Source organism: Carcharodon carcharias, chromosome 21 (assembly GCF_017639515.1).
Source record: "Carcharodon carcharias isolate sCarCar2 chromosome 21, sCarCar2.pri, whole genome shotgun sequence".
NCBI classification, from domain to species: domain Eukaryota; kingdom Metazoa; phylum Chordata; class Chondrichthyes; order Lamniformes; family Lamnidae; genus Carcharodon; species Carcharodon carcharias.
The window spans coordinates 12740175-12759324 of record NC_054487.1 but is presented as its reverse complement, the minus strand read 5'-3'; the positions used below and the strand labels follow the sequence as shown (position 1 = coordinate 12759324).

The 19150-nt window shown below is 45.4% G+C and overlaps 1 protein-coding gene across 4 annotated transcripts in view; it reads left to right on the top strand.

Moving 5' to 3' along the window:
• LOC121293375 (DENN domain-containing protein 5B) overlaps positions 1-841 on the top strand; it is a 297453-nt gene extending 296612 nt beyond the window's left edge. For 2 of the 4 annotated variants that reach the window (XM_041216395.1, XM_041216394.1), the window contains one exon: positions 592-841. In XM_041216395.1, coding sequence (XP_041072329.1) covers positions 592-775 — 184 coding nt within the window. In that variant the 3' untranslated portion in view covers positions 776-841. The remainder of the gene's footprint in view (positions 1-591) is intronic. The other 2 variants (XM_041216397.1, XM_041216396.1) reach the window with 1 other exon arrangement.
• The last annotated feature ends 18309 nt before the right edge of the window (positions 842-19150 follow it).

Below are 19150 nucleotides of genomic sequence, written 5' to 3'. Positions count from 1 at the left end.
AGCCATAATGAGCAAGGACTTGTATTGGTTCCCCAGGAACACAACAAACATCTATGCTTATATAGCACCCTTAACATCCCAAAGTGCTTCATAGGGAGCCTTATCAGACAAACATTGACACCGAGCAATAGGAGGAGATACTAGGGCGGCTGACCAAATGTTTGGTCAAAGAGGTAGGTTGAAGGAGCATCTTAAAGGAGAGAGAGAGAGAGATGGAGGTGAGCCTTAGGCGGGGAATTGCAGGGTTTTAGGGCCTTGGCAGCTGAAGGCACAGCTGCCAGTGGTGAGGCGAAGGGAGTGGGAGATCACAAGAAGCCAGAATCGGAGGAGTGCAGAGATCTCAGAGGGTTGAAGTGCTGGTGGAGGTTATAGATGTGAGGGGGGGATGGTGGAAGGGGTGAGGTACATGAGAACCAGGTCTAGCAAGTTGGCAGCCACCGTCAGTTGAATGAAGCAGCGGCCCATCACAACAGGACCCTACAGAGGGAAGGCGCAGGGTGACACCAGTTTCGATTCAGACCTTCACTTTGCCCCTCTTTTATTTCCCTCCCTGCACCCCCCCACCCCCCACCCCCCCAACCCCTCTCGCAGGGATCATTTGCTGCCCCAGTGGATCCCGCTGCTTGCGGAGTGCCCGGTGATCTCCAGGATGTACGAAGATGGCGCCCTGCTCCGGGACCATGCAGCCGTCAACTCGCTGATCCGGGTGCTGCAGACCCTGCACGAGTTCAACATCACGCTGGAAGCGTCGCTGGTCAAGGGCATCGACCTGTAGCGTTGGGTTTTCAAAGGGAGGAGACCCTTCCCCCATCCTGCCTGTCTTCCTCTGACATACATTGAGGGGGGGTGGGGGGGGGGTGGGGAGGGGCCCTCTGCACATGGCATTTGGGGCGCCAGTCATGTGACACTGCCTAGAGACAGACATCGAAACAGACTGTAGAAAGGTCACGACCTCCAGCTGACCCTGGCAGAAGGGGAATAGTACTGGTCACATTACACAGGGGGCCAGCCGGATTGATAATGAGAAGAATATTTTTGCTTGTTAGATGTAATGTGTAAATAAGTTGCACCCTTCCGGAAAAGTTACAACACTGTCAGCTGTGCACCAGGACTTTTTGGTTTTAAGAGAAAAAAACAGCTCTGGTTTAGGAAGCTTGAGAGGGAATATTCTCCTCCCTCCACGTGTAGCCACATCCTGTAAATACTGTGTGATTGTTTGTCGCTTGCTTGCGGGTACATCTGTGTTAAATGAAGAAAAGCTCTGAAATCCATTTAGGATGGTGGGTGCGTGACAAGAGGATCGGTCTCATGCTTTCCTCCGAAGTGTTTTTTATGACCGTGCCCCTCTCGTTCCACCCCAGCCCCGCCCACCCCAAACTCCAAAAAATCCTGAAACCTGCTCCTGATGTTTCCGCCCCTCAATTTTCCGGCTTAATTTCGCCGCCGTCTCCTTGCTTTGAATCAGCCGCAGTGGCAAACGAAAAGGTCACCGATGAATTCGTGTTTTCGATTTTTTTTTTAAAGAGTTACTGTTGATCGAAGAGCTGCCCCTGTTTTAATACACTGTGGTGCAGGGACCCTGTAAATAGATCAATCCCAAAACCAAGGGACCTGTTTCTAAGTCCAAAGTCCCCGTCTCCCAGAGATGTGACTGGTGCCAGTATGAGGTGCAGTGCAGTGTTGCAAGGGCAGTTGGCAGATTGCAGGTGCTCTTCACCATGTGCCACTCAGGGTAGCACCAGTCTTGCCCGCCATCATAATCCATTGATTTGCAAGAAGAAAAAAAAATTGAGTTATTTATTGGTTGAAACTTGAATTGCTCAGTTGGTTTTGAGAGAACTAGCATCGGCACGAGCGATTTACAATGAAACTGGACAGGGGGAGTGGGGGGGCTGGGGGTGTGTGGGGGGGGGTGGGTGGCGGGGGTGGGGTGGTGGTGCAGCCCTCTGTGGGATACTTCTCTGCGATTACCAGAAGTGTTCCTTCCCCTCCATCCCCCAGTCCTGCACTGAGATAGCTGGTCTTGCAAGGGAGGAGGAAACTATCCTGGATTCCTGCTGTTGATGGAAGTGCCGCCTCCCTTGGCCAAAAAGCTGGTTGATGCCCTCACTGCCCAGGCTGACTCGAACAAGGCGGAGAATAGAATTGGGGAGGGGATGGGGTGTGGAGTAGTGTTTAAAAAAAAATACATCAGTATTTGTGAATTCTGGAAATCCACAATACAAACAGAAAGTGCTGGAAATAAGCTGTCAGCAACTGAGGAGACAATGGACCTGTTAACATTGCAGACGGAGGCCATCTCATTAGAGAGGCCTTGAACTAAAGCATGAAGCTGCCTTCTGCTTTTAGACACGATGGATTTGCAGCCCTTTTCAGTCATTTGAAGGAGTTGCCTTTGGAGAGATAACAGAGTACCATGAGGGAAGATTCCCAGTATTGTGAAGAATTCCGAGGGGGCAGCTTGTGAAGATAAAGGCCCCTCTTCCCAATAGCTGCCTTGGCTCTGAAACACAAGATGAAGAGGGAGTTGCAGCTGCACTCTCCCACTGTCCTGGGAACGCTGTCTTTGAACATTCTTTTCATTCTATGTCTGATAAACACTGCAGGTGGGTAATGTCTGCTGCTGTCTAGTGTAAGAGGTCACAACTGAATCAGTAAATGATGTCTGCAGTGAGGTCCCTAATTGCCATGAGCTTACAATTATTTTGAGAACAATTTTCTGTGTTTTTCATCTATGGAGACTGTCTGTTTCAATTAGTTAACGCCATAGTGACTCAGACCACAAGCGAGGCAGGAAGGTCGCCATCTAGAAAGACCTGATAATGGGTGAGAAAAGGCTGCCCCTCCTCTCTGTCCATTGGACAACTCCCCACCCTGCGAGGGGACAGGAGGTGTAAAACTGGCCCATTTCAGGGAAAAAAACTCTGGAATATTCCTCCCTGACTCCGTGAGGAGTCTCCTGGATATTATGGTTAGCCATGATGCACTGAACCCACCTCCCCCCACAGCCACATTTCATTCAAGAACTCTCTTTTACAAAGGTCTGCAGCATTCACTTTGGGGGGGTTACCAACTCTCCAGGGGTATTCCTCAGTCTTCCGGAATGAAAGATTAAATCTCCCACACACTGCTGAGAGCAGCCCCGGAGAAAAATAATAAGGGGCATTAAAAAAAAAATGCCTTTTTTTCATGTCCTTTGAACACTTCAATTTATTCATTGCAATGACATGGGAGATGGGGAAAAAGATGACGGGCTGGAGGATGGAGTGGGGCAATTGGAGGAGGGAGGTCATGTGATTAAACCTCCTGGAATATGTCCAACCAGAGTTGGCAACCCTGAGCACACCAGTGAAAATTCTCGAAGCTGCGGGTACTGAGAGTTGGAACAATGCGTACAGATGGACAGCACTGATGGAAAAGGCACCTCTTCACAATCTGAAATTGCATCTCAACGCCCCATTGTTACAGAGTTGAGCAGTGACTGATACTATGGGACTAATAACCCTCAGAGCATTGGTATTTTTCAAAGCTACTGCTGGAAGAAATTGAAGGCACTTTATCGGGATATCTGATTAACTGGCATGTCCTCAATGGACGAGAAATGCTTGGCAAAACTCCGTCCTTTTGGAGAGGCAGGAGAACCAATTGCATGCTGGTTATGTAAGACTGTTTCAGTGCTAAGTTGGTCGATGCACCACGCAGCAGGACTCTAAAGAGCAAAAGGTTCCAGGTTTGATAGACTGGAGTCTTTGCTGAATTAACTGATAATCGGTTAGGGCTACAATTGGCCCTGGCACCTGAGACTGCTGTCTGTTGACTGGCCAGCAGAAAAGCCGGTCAGAATCTCACTCCAAGTGACTGCCCAGTGACTGCTGAAAGTTGCGTGTGTGGCTGCTTGTTGAGAAATGAAGCCCGCCAGGGCCGGAGTGGTTTCCCCGGGCTCAGGTATGAAGAAAGACCACATAGGCGGGGTACAGCAGGGGCACTGCAGCTCGACAGGAGGCAATGCCCCCTCAGGGCAGAGTGGAGGGACAAGACGGGCAACAGAACACAAAGGTACACATTGCGCCAGGTTGCATTTCAATGTAGCTTAGACATTTATGGAATAATTGGCCAAACAAGTTGTACGTGTGTGTGTGTGTGTGAATTTAAAATACAAGAGGTAGCTGTTGGTTCGACTTTCCCTGCATTGCACACAAGTGCAGCAACTTACCTGCAACAGTGTTAAACCTTTCTACAAATGGACCTGACAGAAATCTCGGGGTAAGGGCAATGGTTCTGCCGGCGGGCGCCTGGGTGACAAGATCCTAATCGCCTGAGCGAAGGTACCAGGCCATGATAACCACTAAGCAGGTGCCCACTGCTGTGTCTCAGTTCCTGCTGATTACTGTAGGCTGCTAAACAGGTATTAATGTATACTTGATAATCACAAGTAGACGTGACTATAGGTTTTTTGTTGAGTGCTCGACCTTCGGTTACTTTTTTTCCTCATTTTAAAATAAAAATGACTGTTAACTTTACACAGAATTTACAGCACAGGAACAGGCCATTTGGCCCAACAGCCGGTGTTTATGCTGTTTGCAAGACTCCTCCCAGTATTTTTCATCCTATTAGCATGTCCTTCTACTCCTTTCTCTCAACCAACTTCCTCCAAAATGCATCTATGCTATTCGTCTCAACTATTCTGTGTAGTTGCGGGTTCCACATTCTCACCACTTTAGGTAAAGAAATCTTTCTTTAATTCAGTAATGGATTTGTTAGTGTTATTTATAGTTTGGAAGTCCTCCCACAAGCAGAAACGTCTACCCTATCAAATTTCATAACTTTTAAAAACTTCTGTCTGGTCACTCCTCAGCCTTCTCTTTTCGAGAGAAAAAAGCCAGGCAGCTACACTCTTTTTCTAATAATTAGAGCCTCTCACTCTGGTACTGTTTTGTCAGAAGTGTGGAATTCCAATATTTCAAATCTCTTCCCCCCCACCCCCCACCCCCACCTCCCCCACCCCTTCTACCTTCAACCCAATCACATGGGCTTTGCTTTCGCAATGAGACTGTAATGCAGACTAACGTTGATTGTGCACACAGGACTTTCTCCTTACTGATCCTTCTTGAAGCTTCTGACTGTCTAGATGCACACACTACCCGGATTTATGTAAAATAATGTCTTATTACAAAAGAATCTGATAAATGTTATCAGTGGAAAATGTGAATTGCTGACTTTGTACATGTGTCCTATAACTCTTGCATTGGTAATAAAAGATAAGGAAGTCATGATTTCATTGTTGGAGCGTAACTTTGTTCTTGTAGTTAGTTTATATATGAACACACAAAGATAGCTGGTAGGAAAAGACCAGCAGGAGTCCATCAAACTGTTCCCACACTCATGATGGCTGAACACTTACCACATGCCCCCACCCCCACTGCAGTCATGTAACCTCCTGGGAGAGGCAAAAAAAGAGGAAAATCCAGACCCAAAAGGGAGAATATCCTCTGGAAAATTCCCCTCCAACCTCTTCAGGGAATTGAATTCAATCCAGCAAATCCACTTAATGTCAATGGTACAATCATTGCCTTGGTCAACAATCCAACTTCCTCTTTAAGGCAATGCAGAGAATCAGCATCCACCACATTAGCTAAAGGCTCATTACTGTCCATCTACAACAACAACTTGTATTTAGATTGTGCCTTTAACATACTAAAGTCCCAAGGCACTGCACAGGAGAGTTATCATACAAAATTTGACACCAAGCCAGATGAAGGCAAAAGCTTGGTCAAAGAGTCATCTTAAAGGAGGAAAGAGAGGCAGAGGGGTATTGGGAAGAAATTTAAAACAAGGATGAGATTTTTATAATTGAGGTGTGGCTTAACCAGATGTTGGCATAGGTCAGTGAGCACAGAATGATGGATGAACAGGATTTGGTGTGAATCAGGACATGGGCAGAGGAATTTTGGGTGATAATTTCGGACGTGGTGGTGAGGTAGGGCTGGATGTTTTTTAATTCGTGGGATGTGGGTATAACTGGCTAGGTCAGCATTTATTGCCCATCCCTAGTTGCCCCTGAGAAGGTGGTGGTGAGCTGCCTTCTTGAACCGCTGCAGTCCATGTGGTGTAGGCACACCCACAGTGCTGTTAGGGAGGGAGTTCCAGGATTTTAACCTAGCGACAGTGAAGGAACGGCGATATATTTCCAAGTCAGGATGGTGAGTGACTTGGAGGGTAACTTCCAGATGGTGGTGTTCCCATGTATCTGCTATCATTGTCCTTCTAGCTGGTAGTGATCATGGGTTTGGAAGGTGCTGTCCAAAGCCTTGGTGTACGTATGTGTGAGAAGGAACAGTGTTTTTGTATGATGTCACTAAGGGGCAGCATGTCGCTGAGAAATAGGAAGGGGTCAAAGATGGATCCTTGTGGAGATACCAGAGGTAATGGTGCATTAGTAGGTAAAGAAGCCAGGACAAGTAATAAATACTCTGTTTAAATGAAATCAGCTAAGTTCCAAACTGCAGCGGTTCAAGAAGGCGGCTCACCACCACCTTCTCAAGGGCAATTAGGGATGGGCAACAAACGCTGGCTTCACAAGTGACACCCACATTCAGAGAAAGAATAACAAAAAACAGCTGGACGACAGTGGAGGGACGGAAGGTGAGGGGGGGGGATGGGGAGAGGTGAAAGATGAAATACCTGATTGGAGCGATTCAAACATGGAATTCCAGGAAAGATGGGCAGGGATTTAGGAGGTCACAACACGTTCAAGGACTTTGGAGAGAAAAGATGAGTTGGAGATTGGCAATAATTTGCAAGTATATTGGGGTTAAGGTGTCTTTTTTTCAGGGAAGCAGTGATGACAGCAGATTTAAAAGAGGGAGACAGTATTTGAGGAGATTGCTACAATATTGACTACATGGGGACCAGGAAGAGAAGATGGGTGCTCAGCAGTTTATTGGGAATAGGATTAAGACAGCAGGAGATGGGGCTCATGGACAAGATGATATCTGAGAGCATATGAGGGGAGATGGTTACTAAATTTGCTGATAATGCAAAAATATGTAGGAAAGTAAGTTGTGAAGAGGACATAAGGAGGCTACAAGGGGACATAAATAGGTTAAGTGAGTGGACAAAGATCTAGCAAATGGAGTATAATGTGGGAAAATGTGAAATTGTCCATTTTGGCAGCGAGAATTTTTTAAAAAGCTTATTATCTAAATGGTGAGAAATTGCAAAATTCTGAGATGCAGAGGGACCTGGGTGGTCGAGAGCATGAATCACAAAAGGCTAGTAATCAGGTACAGCAAGTAATTAGGAAAGCTAATAGAATGTTATTGTTTATTGCAAGGGGAGTAAATATAAAAGTAGGGAGGTTATGCTTCAGTTGTACATACGTTGGTGAGACCACATCTGGAGTACTGTGTGCAGTACTGGTCCGCTTATTTAAGGAAGAATGTAAATGCATTTGAAGCAGTTCAGGGAATGTTTACTGGACTAATACCTAGAATGGATGGGTTGTCTTATGAGGAAAGATTGGATGGGCTAAGCTTGTATCCACTGGAGTTTAGAAGAGTAAGAGGAGACTTGATTGAAACCTTTAAGAACCTGAGGGGTCTTGACAGGGTGTATGTGGAGAGGATGTTTCCTCATGTGGGAGCATCTAGAACTAAGGGTCACTGTATAAGAATAAGGGGTCGTGCATTTAAGATAGAGAAGAGAAGAAATTTTTTCTCTCCTAGGGTCATGAATCTTTGGAACCCTCTTCCTCAAAAGGCAGTGGAAGCAGAGCCTTTGGATGTTTTTAAGACAGAGCTATATAGATTCTTGATAAACAACGGGGTGAAAGGTTACCGGGAAGGCAGGAAGTTGCAGTCAGATTAGCCATGATCTTATTGAATGGCGGAGCAGGCTCATAGGGCCAGGTAGCCTACTCCTGCTCCTAATTCGTATGTTTGTAAGATGGGAATTCAGGGCTCGGGCTAGGGACAATTAGAGGAAATTTGGCCCAGCGACTAGAGGAAAGAAGAGACACAGCAGAAGGAGCTGATTGGTTGATCTCAATCTTAGTGACAAAGAAGTCCATGAGCTCCTTGCATATAGAAATAAATAAGCACGATCTGATAGCCATTACAAAGATATGGCTGGAGGAAGACAGAGATTGGAATCTGAGTATTGAAGGGTACGTGGCATTTAGGAAGAACAGGAAGCTAGGAAAAGGTGAGTGGTGACTGTTAATTATTCATGGTGTTAGCAAAATAGAGAGGATGATCATCAGTAAAGTGATGGAAGGGGTCATCAACGGTGCTATCAAGGGGCACTTGCTTAGCAATAACCTGCTCACTGATGCTCTCTTTAGGTTCTGCCAGGGTTACTCAGGCCCTGATCTCATTACAGCCTTGGTTCAAACATGGACAAAAGAGCTGAACTCCAGAGGTGAGATGAGAGTGACTGCTCTTGACATCAAGGCAGCATTTGACTGAGTGTGGCATCAAGGAGCCAGAGGAAAAACTGGAGTCAACGGGAATTAGGGGGAAAACTCTCCGCTGGTTGGAGTCATACCTAGCACAAAGGAAGATGGCTGTGGTTGTTGGAGGCCAATCATCTCAGCTCCAGGACATCACTGCAGGAGTTCCTCAGGGTAGTGTCCTCGGCCCAACCATCTTCAGCTGCTTCATCGATGACTGTCATTCCATCATAAGGTCATCATTGTGATGATTGGTTAATGTTCAGCACCATTCGTGACACTCAGATACTGAAGCAGTCCATGTCCAAATGCAGTACAATCTGAACTTGTCAGCTTAGTCTGACAAGTTGCAAATAACATTCGCGCCACACAAGTGTCAGGCAATGACCATCTCCAACAAGAGAGAATCTAACCATCACACTTTGACATTCAGTGACATCACCACCACTGAATCACCCACTATCAACATCCGGGGGGTTACCATTGACCAGAAACTGAACTGGACTAGCCATATAAATACTGTGGCTACAAGAGCAGGTCAGCGACTAGGAATCCTGTGGCAAGTAACTCACCTCCTGACTCCTCAAAGCCTGTCCACCATCTACAAGACTGCGTCAGGAATGTGATGGAATACTCCCCACTTGCCTGGATGAGTGCAACTCCAACAACACTCAAGAAGCTTGTCACCATCCAGGACAAAGCTGCCAACTTGATTGGCACCCCATCCACAAACATTCACTCCCACCATCACTGATGCACAATAGCAGTAATGTGTACCATCTACAGGATGCACTGCAGGAACTTGACAAGGCTCCTTAAACAGCACATTCCAAACCCATGACTGCTACCATCTGGAAGGATCAGGGCAGCAGACATATGGGAACACCACCACCTGAAAGTTCCCCTCCAAGCCCCACACCATCCTGACTTGGCAATATATCACCATCCTTTCCCTGTCGCTGGGTCAAAATCCTGGAACTCCTTCCTAACAGCACTGTGGATGTACCTACACCACATGGACTGCAGCAGTTCATTAAGGCAGCTCACCACCACCTTCTCAAAGGCAATTAGGGATGGGCAATTAATGCTGGCCTAGCCGGCAACACCCACATCCCATGACTGAATTTTTAAAAAGGCCCCAGTTTAGGAAACCAGGATGTAGAAACAGTTTGCGTAGAGATGTGAAATAAAGGCAAGAAGTCACTTGTGGTAGTGGTGTTCTGGTCACCTAACAGTAACCACAAGGTAGGACGGGGTAGAAAGGGAGAAATGATGAGAGTTTGTCAAAAGATGCGCCGATAATCATGGGGGATTTTAATCTACATACAGACTGGAAAAATTGAATGTGCAAAGGCAGCCTAGATGAGGAATTCATAGAATGTTTTTGGGTTAGGTTCTTAGAACAGCACATTCTGGAGCCAACCAGGGAGCAGGCTTTACTGGACTTGGTATTATGCAATGAGATATATTTAATGACCTCACGGTGAAGGTGCCCCTAGGTAGCAGCAATCATAATATGATTGAATTTTACATTCAGTTTGAGGGAGAGAAGAGTGGGACCAAGACTAATATTTTAAACTTAAATAAGGGTAATTATGATGGGATGATAGCAGAGTTGGATAAACTGAACGGGCAAATTAGGTTGAAGGACGAGTGAATAGAGATACAGTGGCTGACATTTAAGAGGATATTTCAGAATACACAGAATAGATACATTCCAATGAGAAAGAAATATTCCAAGGGGAGGACCCACCATCCGTGGTTAACTAAAAGAGCTAAAGATAGTGTCAAACTTAATGAAAAAGCATATAATTGCACAAGATGGATGGCAGGTCAGCAGATTGGACAGAATATAAAAAAAAGCAAAGAATTATTAAAGGTTAATAAGGAGGGAAAAATTAGAGTACAAGAGAAAGCCAGCTAGAAATATAAAGGCAGGATATTTTAAAAAAAGTTAACGAAGTGACTGTTGGTCCTCTGGAAAGTGAGTTTGCGGGATTAATGATGGGAAATAAGGAGATTGCAGATAAATTGTACAGGTATTTTGCATCGGTCTTCAGTATAGATGATACAAGTAACACCCCAGAAATAGCTGTAGATCAGAAAATGGAAGCAAGGGAGCAATTCAAGAAAATTACAATCACCAGGGAAGTGGAACTGAGTAAATTGCTGGAACTGCAAGTTGACAAGTGCCCATGTCCTGATGGATTTCATCCTACAGTCCTAAAAGTGGCTAATGAGATAGTTGATGAATTGGTTTTAATTTTCCAAAATTCTTTAGATATTGGGAAGATTCCGTTAGATTGGAAAATAGCAAATGAAACTCCTTTATTCAAAAAAACAGAGAGACAGAAAGCAGAAAACTACAGGCTAATTGGCTTACAATCTGTTGTAGGAAAAATGTTGGAAGTTATTATTAAAGATGATATAGCAGGGCACTTGGAAAAATTCAAGGTAATCAGGCAGAGTCAATATGGTTTTGTGAAAGGGAAATCATGTTTCATCAATTTATTAGAGTTCTTTGAAGAAGTAACACATGCTGTGGATAAAGGGGAACTGGTGGATGTACTGTACTTAGATTTCCAAAAGGCTATTGATAAGTTGCCACATCAAAGGTTAATGCAGAAAGCAAAAGCTCATGACGTAAGGGGAACATATTGGCATGGATAGAAGATTGGCTACTAACAGGAAACAGACAGAAGGCATAATTAGGTCTTTTTCTGGTTGGCAAGATATAATGAGTGATGTGCTACAGATCAGTGCTGGGGCCTCACCGTTTTATAATTTATATAAATGATTTGAATGAAGGGACTGATGGAAAGGTTGCTAAATTTGCTGATGACACAAAGATAAGTAGGAAATTAAGTTGTGAAGAGGACATAAGGAAGCTACAAAGATAGGTTAAAGGAGTGGGCAAAGATCTGGCAAATGGAGTATAATGCGGGAAAATGTGAAATTTTCCATTTTTGCAGTAAGAATAAAAGAGAAGCATATTATCTAAATGGTGAGAGATTGCACAGCTCTGAGATGCAGAGGGATCTGGATGTCCTCGTACATAAATCGCAAAAGGTTAGTATTCAGGCACAGTAAGTAATTAGAAAAGCTAATAGAATGTTATAATTTATCGTGAGGGGAATTGAATACAAAAGTAGGGAGGTTAATCACCAGTTATACAAGGCATTTGTGAGACCATATCTGGAGTACTGTGTACAGTATTGGTATCCTTATTTGAGGAAGAATGTTAGTGCGTTTAAAGCAGTTCAGGGAATACTTACTGGGCTAATACCTGGAATGGGTGGGTTGTCTTATGAGGAAAAATTGGACCGACTAGGCTTGTATCCACTGGAGTTTAGAAGAGTGAGAGGTGATTTGATCGAAACATATAAGATCCTGAGGGGTCTTGACAGGGTGGATGTGGAAAGGATGTTTCCTCCTGTGGGAGAATCGAACTAGGGGTCACTGTTTAAAAGTAGGGGATTGCCTATTTAAGACAAAGATGAGAAATTTTTTCTCTTAGAGGGTAGCGAGTCTTTGGAACTCTCTTCCTCAGAAGATGGTGGAATCAGAGTCTCTGAATAGTTTTAAGGCAAAACTAGATAGATTCTTGATAAGCAAGGGGGTGAAAGGTTATCAAGGGTAGGCAGTAACGTGGGGTTGAGGTTACATTCAGATCAGTGAGGATCTTATTGAATGGTGGAGCAGGCTCGAGGGGCCGAGTGGCCTACTCCTGCTCCTAATTCGTTTGTTTGTTTGTACTTGTTGGAGGTGAGGGGGGAGGAGATTGGGGGGGGAGGGGTTTAAGAAGACAGTTTGCTTCACAGAAACAGGGGGGAAGAATTTTACATTTGGCGTGTGGGGGCGGGCCTGACACACTGGAACGTAAAATGATGCGCGTTGACGTTGGGCGTGTGTGCCGATGTCATCGCGCTGTCTCACCATATTCCGTTTGGTGGACTCATGCCAATAATTGAAAGGTCTATTAAGCCTATTAACGAGCTAATTAATTTCGCCAAGCGGCCTTTACGTTTTTTTAGGAAACCTCATCCACGAGCGGGGTGGGGTTTCCCAAAGCTATTTCAACTTGAATAAAAACTTCCTTTGAAAATGAAAACATGTCCCATCTCATGTGACACAGTCACATGAAGGGACATATTTCATTAAATTTTTACTGTATTTATTTATTTTTTTTTAGCAATCGCTTCATTCTCCCTTAGGCAGTTCTGAGCCTCAGGGAGATTGAAGCGGTCTTTCAGGCGCATGCGCAAAAGAGCGCTGGACCCGACTCTCCCTCCTCCCCTCGTCCACACAGGTAACGCTGAGTGCTAATGTTCATGTTCCACACTGGATGGGCCTTAGCTGGCGGGCGGCTCCATGACAGTACCCACCCATCTCATCCAAGCCCGCCCGACCAATGAAAAGTCCTGGCCAGGGATTATTTTTTGCGTTCCAAGATGATCCTGGAACAGTGAGCAAGTTTAGCAGATGATAGCAGAATTGTTAGTGCTTTATGTGGTCCAGTCAGATCCGGCACTGGATGGCTAAACCATCATGTCTTTTCAAGTCCTTAAGTCCCTTGGACTTGAAGGAGTAGAAATGAGGGCCATGCTAGGGGAAGGTTCAGGGTGGGGGAGATCAACGGTTTTACTGGGGACTAGGGCATCAAAGGTGGAGGTGGAGGAAGGGGTAAGGGTGCAGTTGAGCTAATCAATAGTTGGAGAAATGTTGTGAATGGGGGGCCATGGCTACAGAGTTAGGATTTTGTAAGTGCAGTTGTAAGTGAATTTGGGGACAGGAAGATTGGTTTCTAGGGCACTGCTGTGTGTAATCCTGGAGAAAAACCATCTGGATATTAAAAACGATCGTTTTCTTTATCATTTTCTTTGAGCTTCTCTCTTTATACCACGTATAAAAATATTGAAAATGGGGAGAGAAAGGTTCTTTGGCTGACAGTCAAGCTTCCTCCAATTGCTTTCAAATTGGTGTGGGAAGGCAATACATCACAAAGATGGATGTGTTGCTGACTAATGGCTGGAGCGTGGGGGCAAGTCATGTGGTGAAACCTCCAGGAATACATATTATCACAGTTGGAAACCCTGCAGAGGGGAGTGCTGAGAGCTGACCTGCTGGCAGAGTCCGCAGGGTCAGCAGCTTACCGAACATCTAATCTATTTTTCCTTCCTTATTTTGTTACTTTAATGATCTGCGAGCCTGCCATGCAAACTTAGAATTGAGATTTTAGGCAAACTGCATTTAATAGTTAGCAACTCCATTCCTCCCCCTGGCAACTGTCTAAGACTAAACCAGACTGTTCACAACCTTGGTGTTGTATTTGAACCTGAATGAGCTTCTGACCACATAGCCACTCCATCAGCAGGACTTATTTTCACCTCTGTAAGATGGCCTGACTTTTACCCTGTCTCAGCTCATCTGCTGCTGAAATCCTCATCCCTGCCATTGTTACCTTGTGAATTTGTGCGTCCAGAAAAAGAGCAACTGTGGTCACAAGGTATGTGAGACGATGACTGCTTGACTTCATCCTCCCAAACTCCCTGCCGTACCTTCCTCCCATTACTGCTGTTTGTTTCATTAATGCATCCGGGCCTGTTAACCTACTTCAGTTATTGATTACCCTTTGTAAATCCATACTTCACAATCCTGAACCTGTGTATTTTTCATTTGTACATGGGATGTGGACATCGTTGGCTATGTCAGCATTTGTTGCCCATCCCTAATTGCCCTTGAGAAGGTGGTGGTGAGCCACCTCCTCAAATTACTGCAGTCATGTGGTGTAGGTACACCCACAGTGCTGTCAGGGAGGGAGTTCCAAGATTTTGACCCAGCGACGGTGAAGGAATGGTGATATATTTCTAAGTCAGGATGGTAAGTGGCTTGGAGGGGAACTTCCAGGTGATGGTGTTCCCATGCATCTGCCGCCCTCGTCCTTCTAGATGGTAGAGGTAGTGGGTTTGGAAGGTGCTGTCGAAGGAGCCTTGGTGAGTTTCTGCTGTGCGTCTTGTAGATGGTACACAGTGCTGCCACTATATGTTGGTGGTGGAGGGAGTGAATGTTTGTGGATGTGGTGCCAATCAAGTGGGCTGCTTTGTCCTGGATGGTGTCAAGTTTCTTGAGTGTTGTTGGAACTGCACTCATCCAAGCAAGTGGACAGTATTCCATCACACTCCTGACTTGTGCCTTGGACAGGCTTTGGGGAGTCAGGAGGTGAATTACTGTCCACAGAATTCCCAACCTCTGACCTTGCCTTGTAGCCCTGTATTTATAAGGCTGGCCCAGTTCAGTTTCTGGTCAATGGTAAACCCCAGGATGTTGATAGTGGGGGATTCAGCAATGGTAATGCCATTGAATGTCAAAGGGCAATGGATAGATTCTCTCTTTTTGGAGTTGGTGATTGCCTGGCATTTGTGTGGTGCGAATGTTACTTGTCACTTGTCAGCCCAGGCCTGGATGTTGTCCAGGTCTTGCTGCATTTGGACATGGACTGCTTCAGTATCTGAGGTGTTGCGAATGGTGCTCTACATTGTGCAATCATCAGCGAACATTCCCACTTCTGACCTTATGATGGAAGGAAGATCATCAATGAAGCTGCTGAAGATGGTTGGGCCTAGGACACTACCCTGAGAAACTCCTGCAGTTATGTCCTGGGACTGAGATGATTGACTGCCAACAACCACAATCATCTTCCTTTGTGCTATGTATGACTCCAACCAGTGGAGAGTTTTCCTCCTGATTCCCATTGACTCCCGCTTTGCTAAGGTTCCTGGATGCATCATTCGGTCAAATGCTGCCTTGATGTCAAGGGCAGTCATTCTGACTTCACCTCTGGAGTTCAGCACTTTTGTCCATGTTTGAACCAAGGCTGTAATGAGGCCAGGAGCTGAATGGTCATGGCAGAACCCAAACTGTACATCAATGTGCAGCTTATTGCTGAGTAAGTGCCACTTGATAGCATAGTCGATGATCCCTTCCATCACTTTGTTGATGATCGAGAGTAGACTGATGGGGCGGTAACTGGCCGGATTGGATTTGTCTCGTTGTCCTGCTACTTTCCTGCATCAGAAACTTTCATTCTAGGATTGCTTTCTCCATCTCATAATAAAGTAGCTGAGAGAACTCTACATGGGTTCCAAGCTCAACTTGGGTTCATTTTGCTGAGAGAAAGGGAAAAACTTTGTAATCAAGTTTTGAAAATTCAGCAGAGAGCCTGTAAGCATTGTTCATTAGGCTAATACCAGGGACATCAGCTAAAAATTAGGAATTATTGTAAGAAAAAAAATTGGGCTGCACTATGTCATCCAAAAGTTAATGGAGTTATTGAAAACACAGCGTTAGTTTTCATACGTATGCTGATGACACCCAGCTCTATCTCATCACCACCTCTCTTGACCCCTCCACTGTTGCTAAATTTAGACACTTCCTCCAATTAAATATTGGGATGACTAGAGCCATTGTCTTCGATCCCCACTCCAAAATCCGTTCCTTAGCTACCAACTCTATTCCTCCCCCGGCAATGGTCTGAGACTAAACCAGACTCTTCATTACCATGGTGCCATGTTCGATCTCCAGCTGAGATTACTACCACGTATCTATGCCATCACTAACACTGCCTATTTCCACCCCTACTTCACTCCTGTCTCAGCTCATTTGCTGCTGAAACCCTCATTAATGTCATTGTTGCCTCTAGATTCGACTATTGTAATGCACTCCTGGCTGGCCTCTCATGTTCTACATGCACCCCTCCCGCTCCCCCACCCACCCCACCCCACACTGGTAATCTTGAGGTATCCAAATCTCCACTGCCATGTCTTAGCTAACACCAAGTCCCATTCATCCAGATAATTTAATTTGGGTTTAGCAACAGAATAATCTGGATTTCCTGGCTCCATTTGTTTAAGAAATGAAGGGCATGTCCTCAGGCTGGAACTCAAGAGTGCTGGCAATACTTTTAATCCCAATCTCTCAAAAATGTAAGAGCCTGTTTAAACCATTCAGATAAGGAAGGTCTCAGATTTGATCACGTTTGAACTGTATTAGCTGATTTCAGCCAGAGCTGCTGTAGAGTGCACTCTCTGTGCCTGTAGTGTTCCTGTGTTGGACAAGAATTCTTCCAATAGGCGTGGGATGACCCCTGTTACTGATAGATGGATGTCCGCATGAGGTGTGGACGGGATTGGGGTCGATGATGATCCAACCAGCTCCCTGCAGTGCAATAACCCACTACACCCACCGTCAAGGCCGAGATCTGAATAGTGGCTGCTTCAGGAAGTGGCCAAAAGGTGACCACTGCCTGTGGAACTCTACCGAGGTAAGGAGTGATATCTTCAAGACTGGAAGAGAAAACAAAAAAAAATGTATAAGTTGAAATGAAGATGGAAGGGACAGAAAAGAAGCACCAACAACTTGCATTTATATAGCACCTTTAACAGAATAAAAATGTCCCAAGGTGAATCATAGGACCATTATCACACATAATTTGACAACGAGACACATAAGGAGTACTGGGAGAGGTGATCAAAGCTTCATCGAAGAGTAGGTTTGAAAGAGCAATTAAAGGAGAGAGGTGGAGAGATTTATGGAGACAATTCCAGAGCTTAAGGTAGGGTTCCCAAACTGTGGGTCGCGACCCCATAAGACCGATTGGGATCGTGCTGGAATGAGCAGACTGTCATTGCTCTGAAGCCCCAAGAGGGGTGACCATCCCTCTGCTGCCTCCATTAGTGTCTGGCACCTGCATAGGGGGTTTGGACAAACATGCAAGTCGTTGGGGGGTGGGGCAGGCGACTAGGCAGCGGTGACACGGACAGTGCACATCAATCAAATCAAATGGCAGGAAAGAGGGGAAGCTGTGATTGGAGGAGCAGTAAGTGGGGGAGGTGAAGCTGATTGGAGAGTCGGAGGGAGGGCGGGATCAGGAAAGAACCACTAGAATGTTCCGGACCTCCTGCTCCTCTGCTCTGCAGCTCAACAGACTGAGAGTAATTTTGATAATTAACAGCAACTTGCTTCTAGCACCACCGACATATTTTTACGCAGAGACTCTACTTCCAGCAGCGAGCCTTCTGACTCCGCTGCAAATGAAAGTAAAAAACATGTTCAGAATTTGATGAGGCTTTCCTTGAGTATGGGCTCATGTGCATTTTTGCAACATCCAAAGAGAAGCCAAAATGCCTCATTTGTCTCGAAGTGTAGTCTAGCAAAAGCATGAAGCCAAATAAGCTAAAGCGACACTTGGAGATTGTTCGCAAGGAATACCTCAGAAAACCACAGTCATTTTTCCAACATCGAGAAAAGCAGCATTTGCAGCAACAAGTTTCAATTTAAGAGGGTCTTGCCTGTCTCCCAACAAGAGCATCTTCTGAGGTGAGTTTTCGGATTGCACAGGTAAAGGAGTCTCACGCGATTGCAAAACTTTGATTTTACCTATTGCAATCAATATGGTTAAAATAATGTGTGGGGAGGCAGAGGCAAATAAACTTACAGCTCTACCCCTCTCAAGCAACAGTGAAGGGAAGCTGTTTTGTTTTTGTTGGCTGGGATCACGTTAACTTTCAAGCATTAAAATAGGATCACATTGGAAGCATTGGCTTAGGGCCTAGGTAATCTGGGTGGAGGGGGAGGGCAGCAGATACAATTTAAGGAAGTGATCTGTCATCACTTAAACCCTTTCTCATTCGAAACATTTTTTCCATTGTGGAGTTGGTGTTCTGAATGTGAGGCCATATCGGCCAAAGACCCTTTTTGTTAATCCGACAAGTAATCTGGTGCCTCTGCTGAAAACATTGGACACCCTCAACTTCTCAAAACTGTGGATTTTTTTTTCTCGTTCATGGGATGTGGGCGTCGCTGGCTAGGCCAGCCTTTGTTGCCCATCCCCAATTCCCCTTGAGAAGGTGGTGGTGAGCTGCCTTCTTGAACCGCTGCAACTCCGGTGTTGTAGGTACACCCTCAGTGCTGTTAGGGAGGGAGTTCCAGGATTTTAACCCAGAGGCAGTGAAGGAACAACGATATATTTCCAAATCAGGATGGTGAATGGCTTGGAGGTGAATTTGCAGGCAGTGATGTTCTGCTGCCCTTGTCATTTTAAATGTTAGTGTTTGTGGGTTTGAAAGGTGCTGTTGGAGGAACCTTGGTCAAATTCCTGCAGTGCATCTTGTAGATGGTAGAAACAAAAACAGAATTACCTGGAAAAACTCAGCAGGTCTGGCAGCATCGGCGGAGAAGAAAAGAGTTGACGTTTCGAGTCCTCATGACCCTTCAACAGAACAAAAACAAAGTAGATGGTAGACATTGCTGCTACTGTGCGTCGGTGGTGGAGGGAGTGAATGTTTGTGGATGAGGTGCCAATCAAGTGGGCAGCTTGAATGGTGTCGAGCTTCTTGAGTGTTGTGGGAGCTGCACTCATCTAAGTAAGTGGAGAGTATTCCATCACACTCCTGATTTGTGCTTTATAGATGGTGGATAGGCTTTGGGGGTCAGGAGATGCGTTACTCGCCATAGAATTCCCAGCCTCTGACCTCTTGAAGCCACAGTATTTATATGGCTCGTCCATTTCAGTTTCTGGTCAATGGTAACTCCCAGGATGTTGATAGGAGACAAGGGGATCAGTGGTTATGTTGTTGGCTTTTTAACTGCCTGTCTGCCCAATCACAGCTGAGCAGGTAGGGTTAAAATTGCCCCTATGGTGTG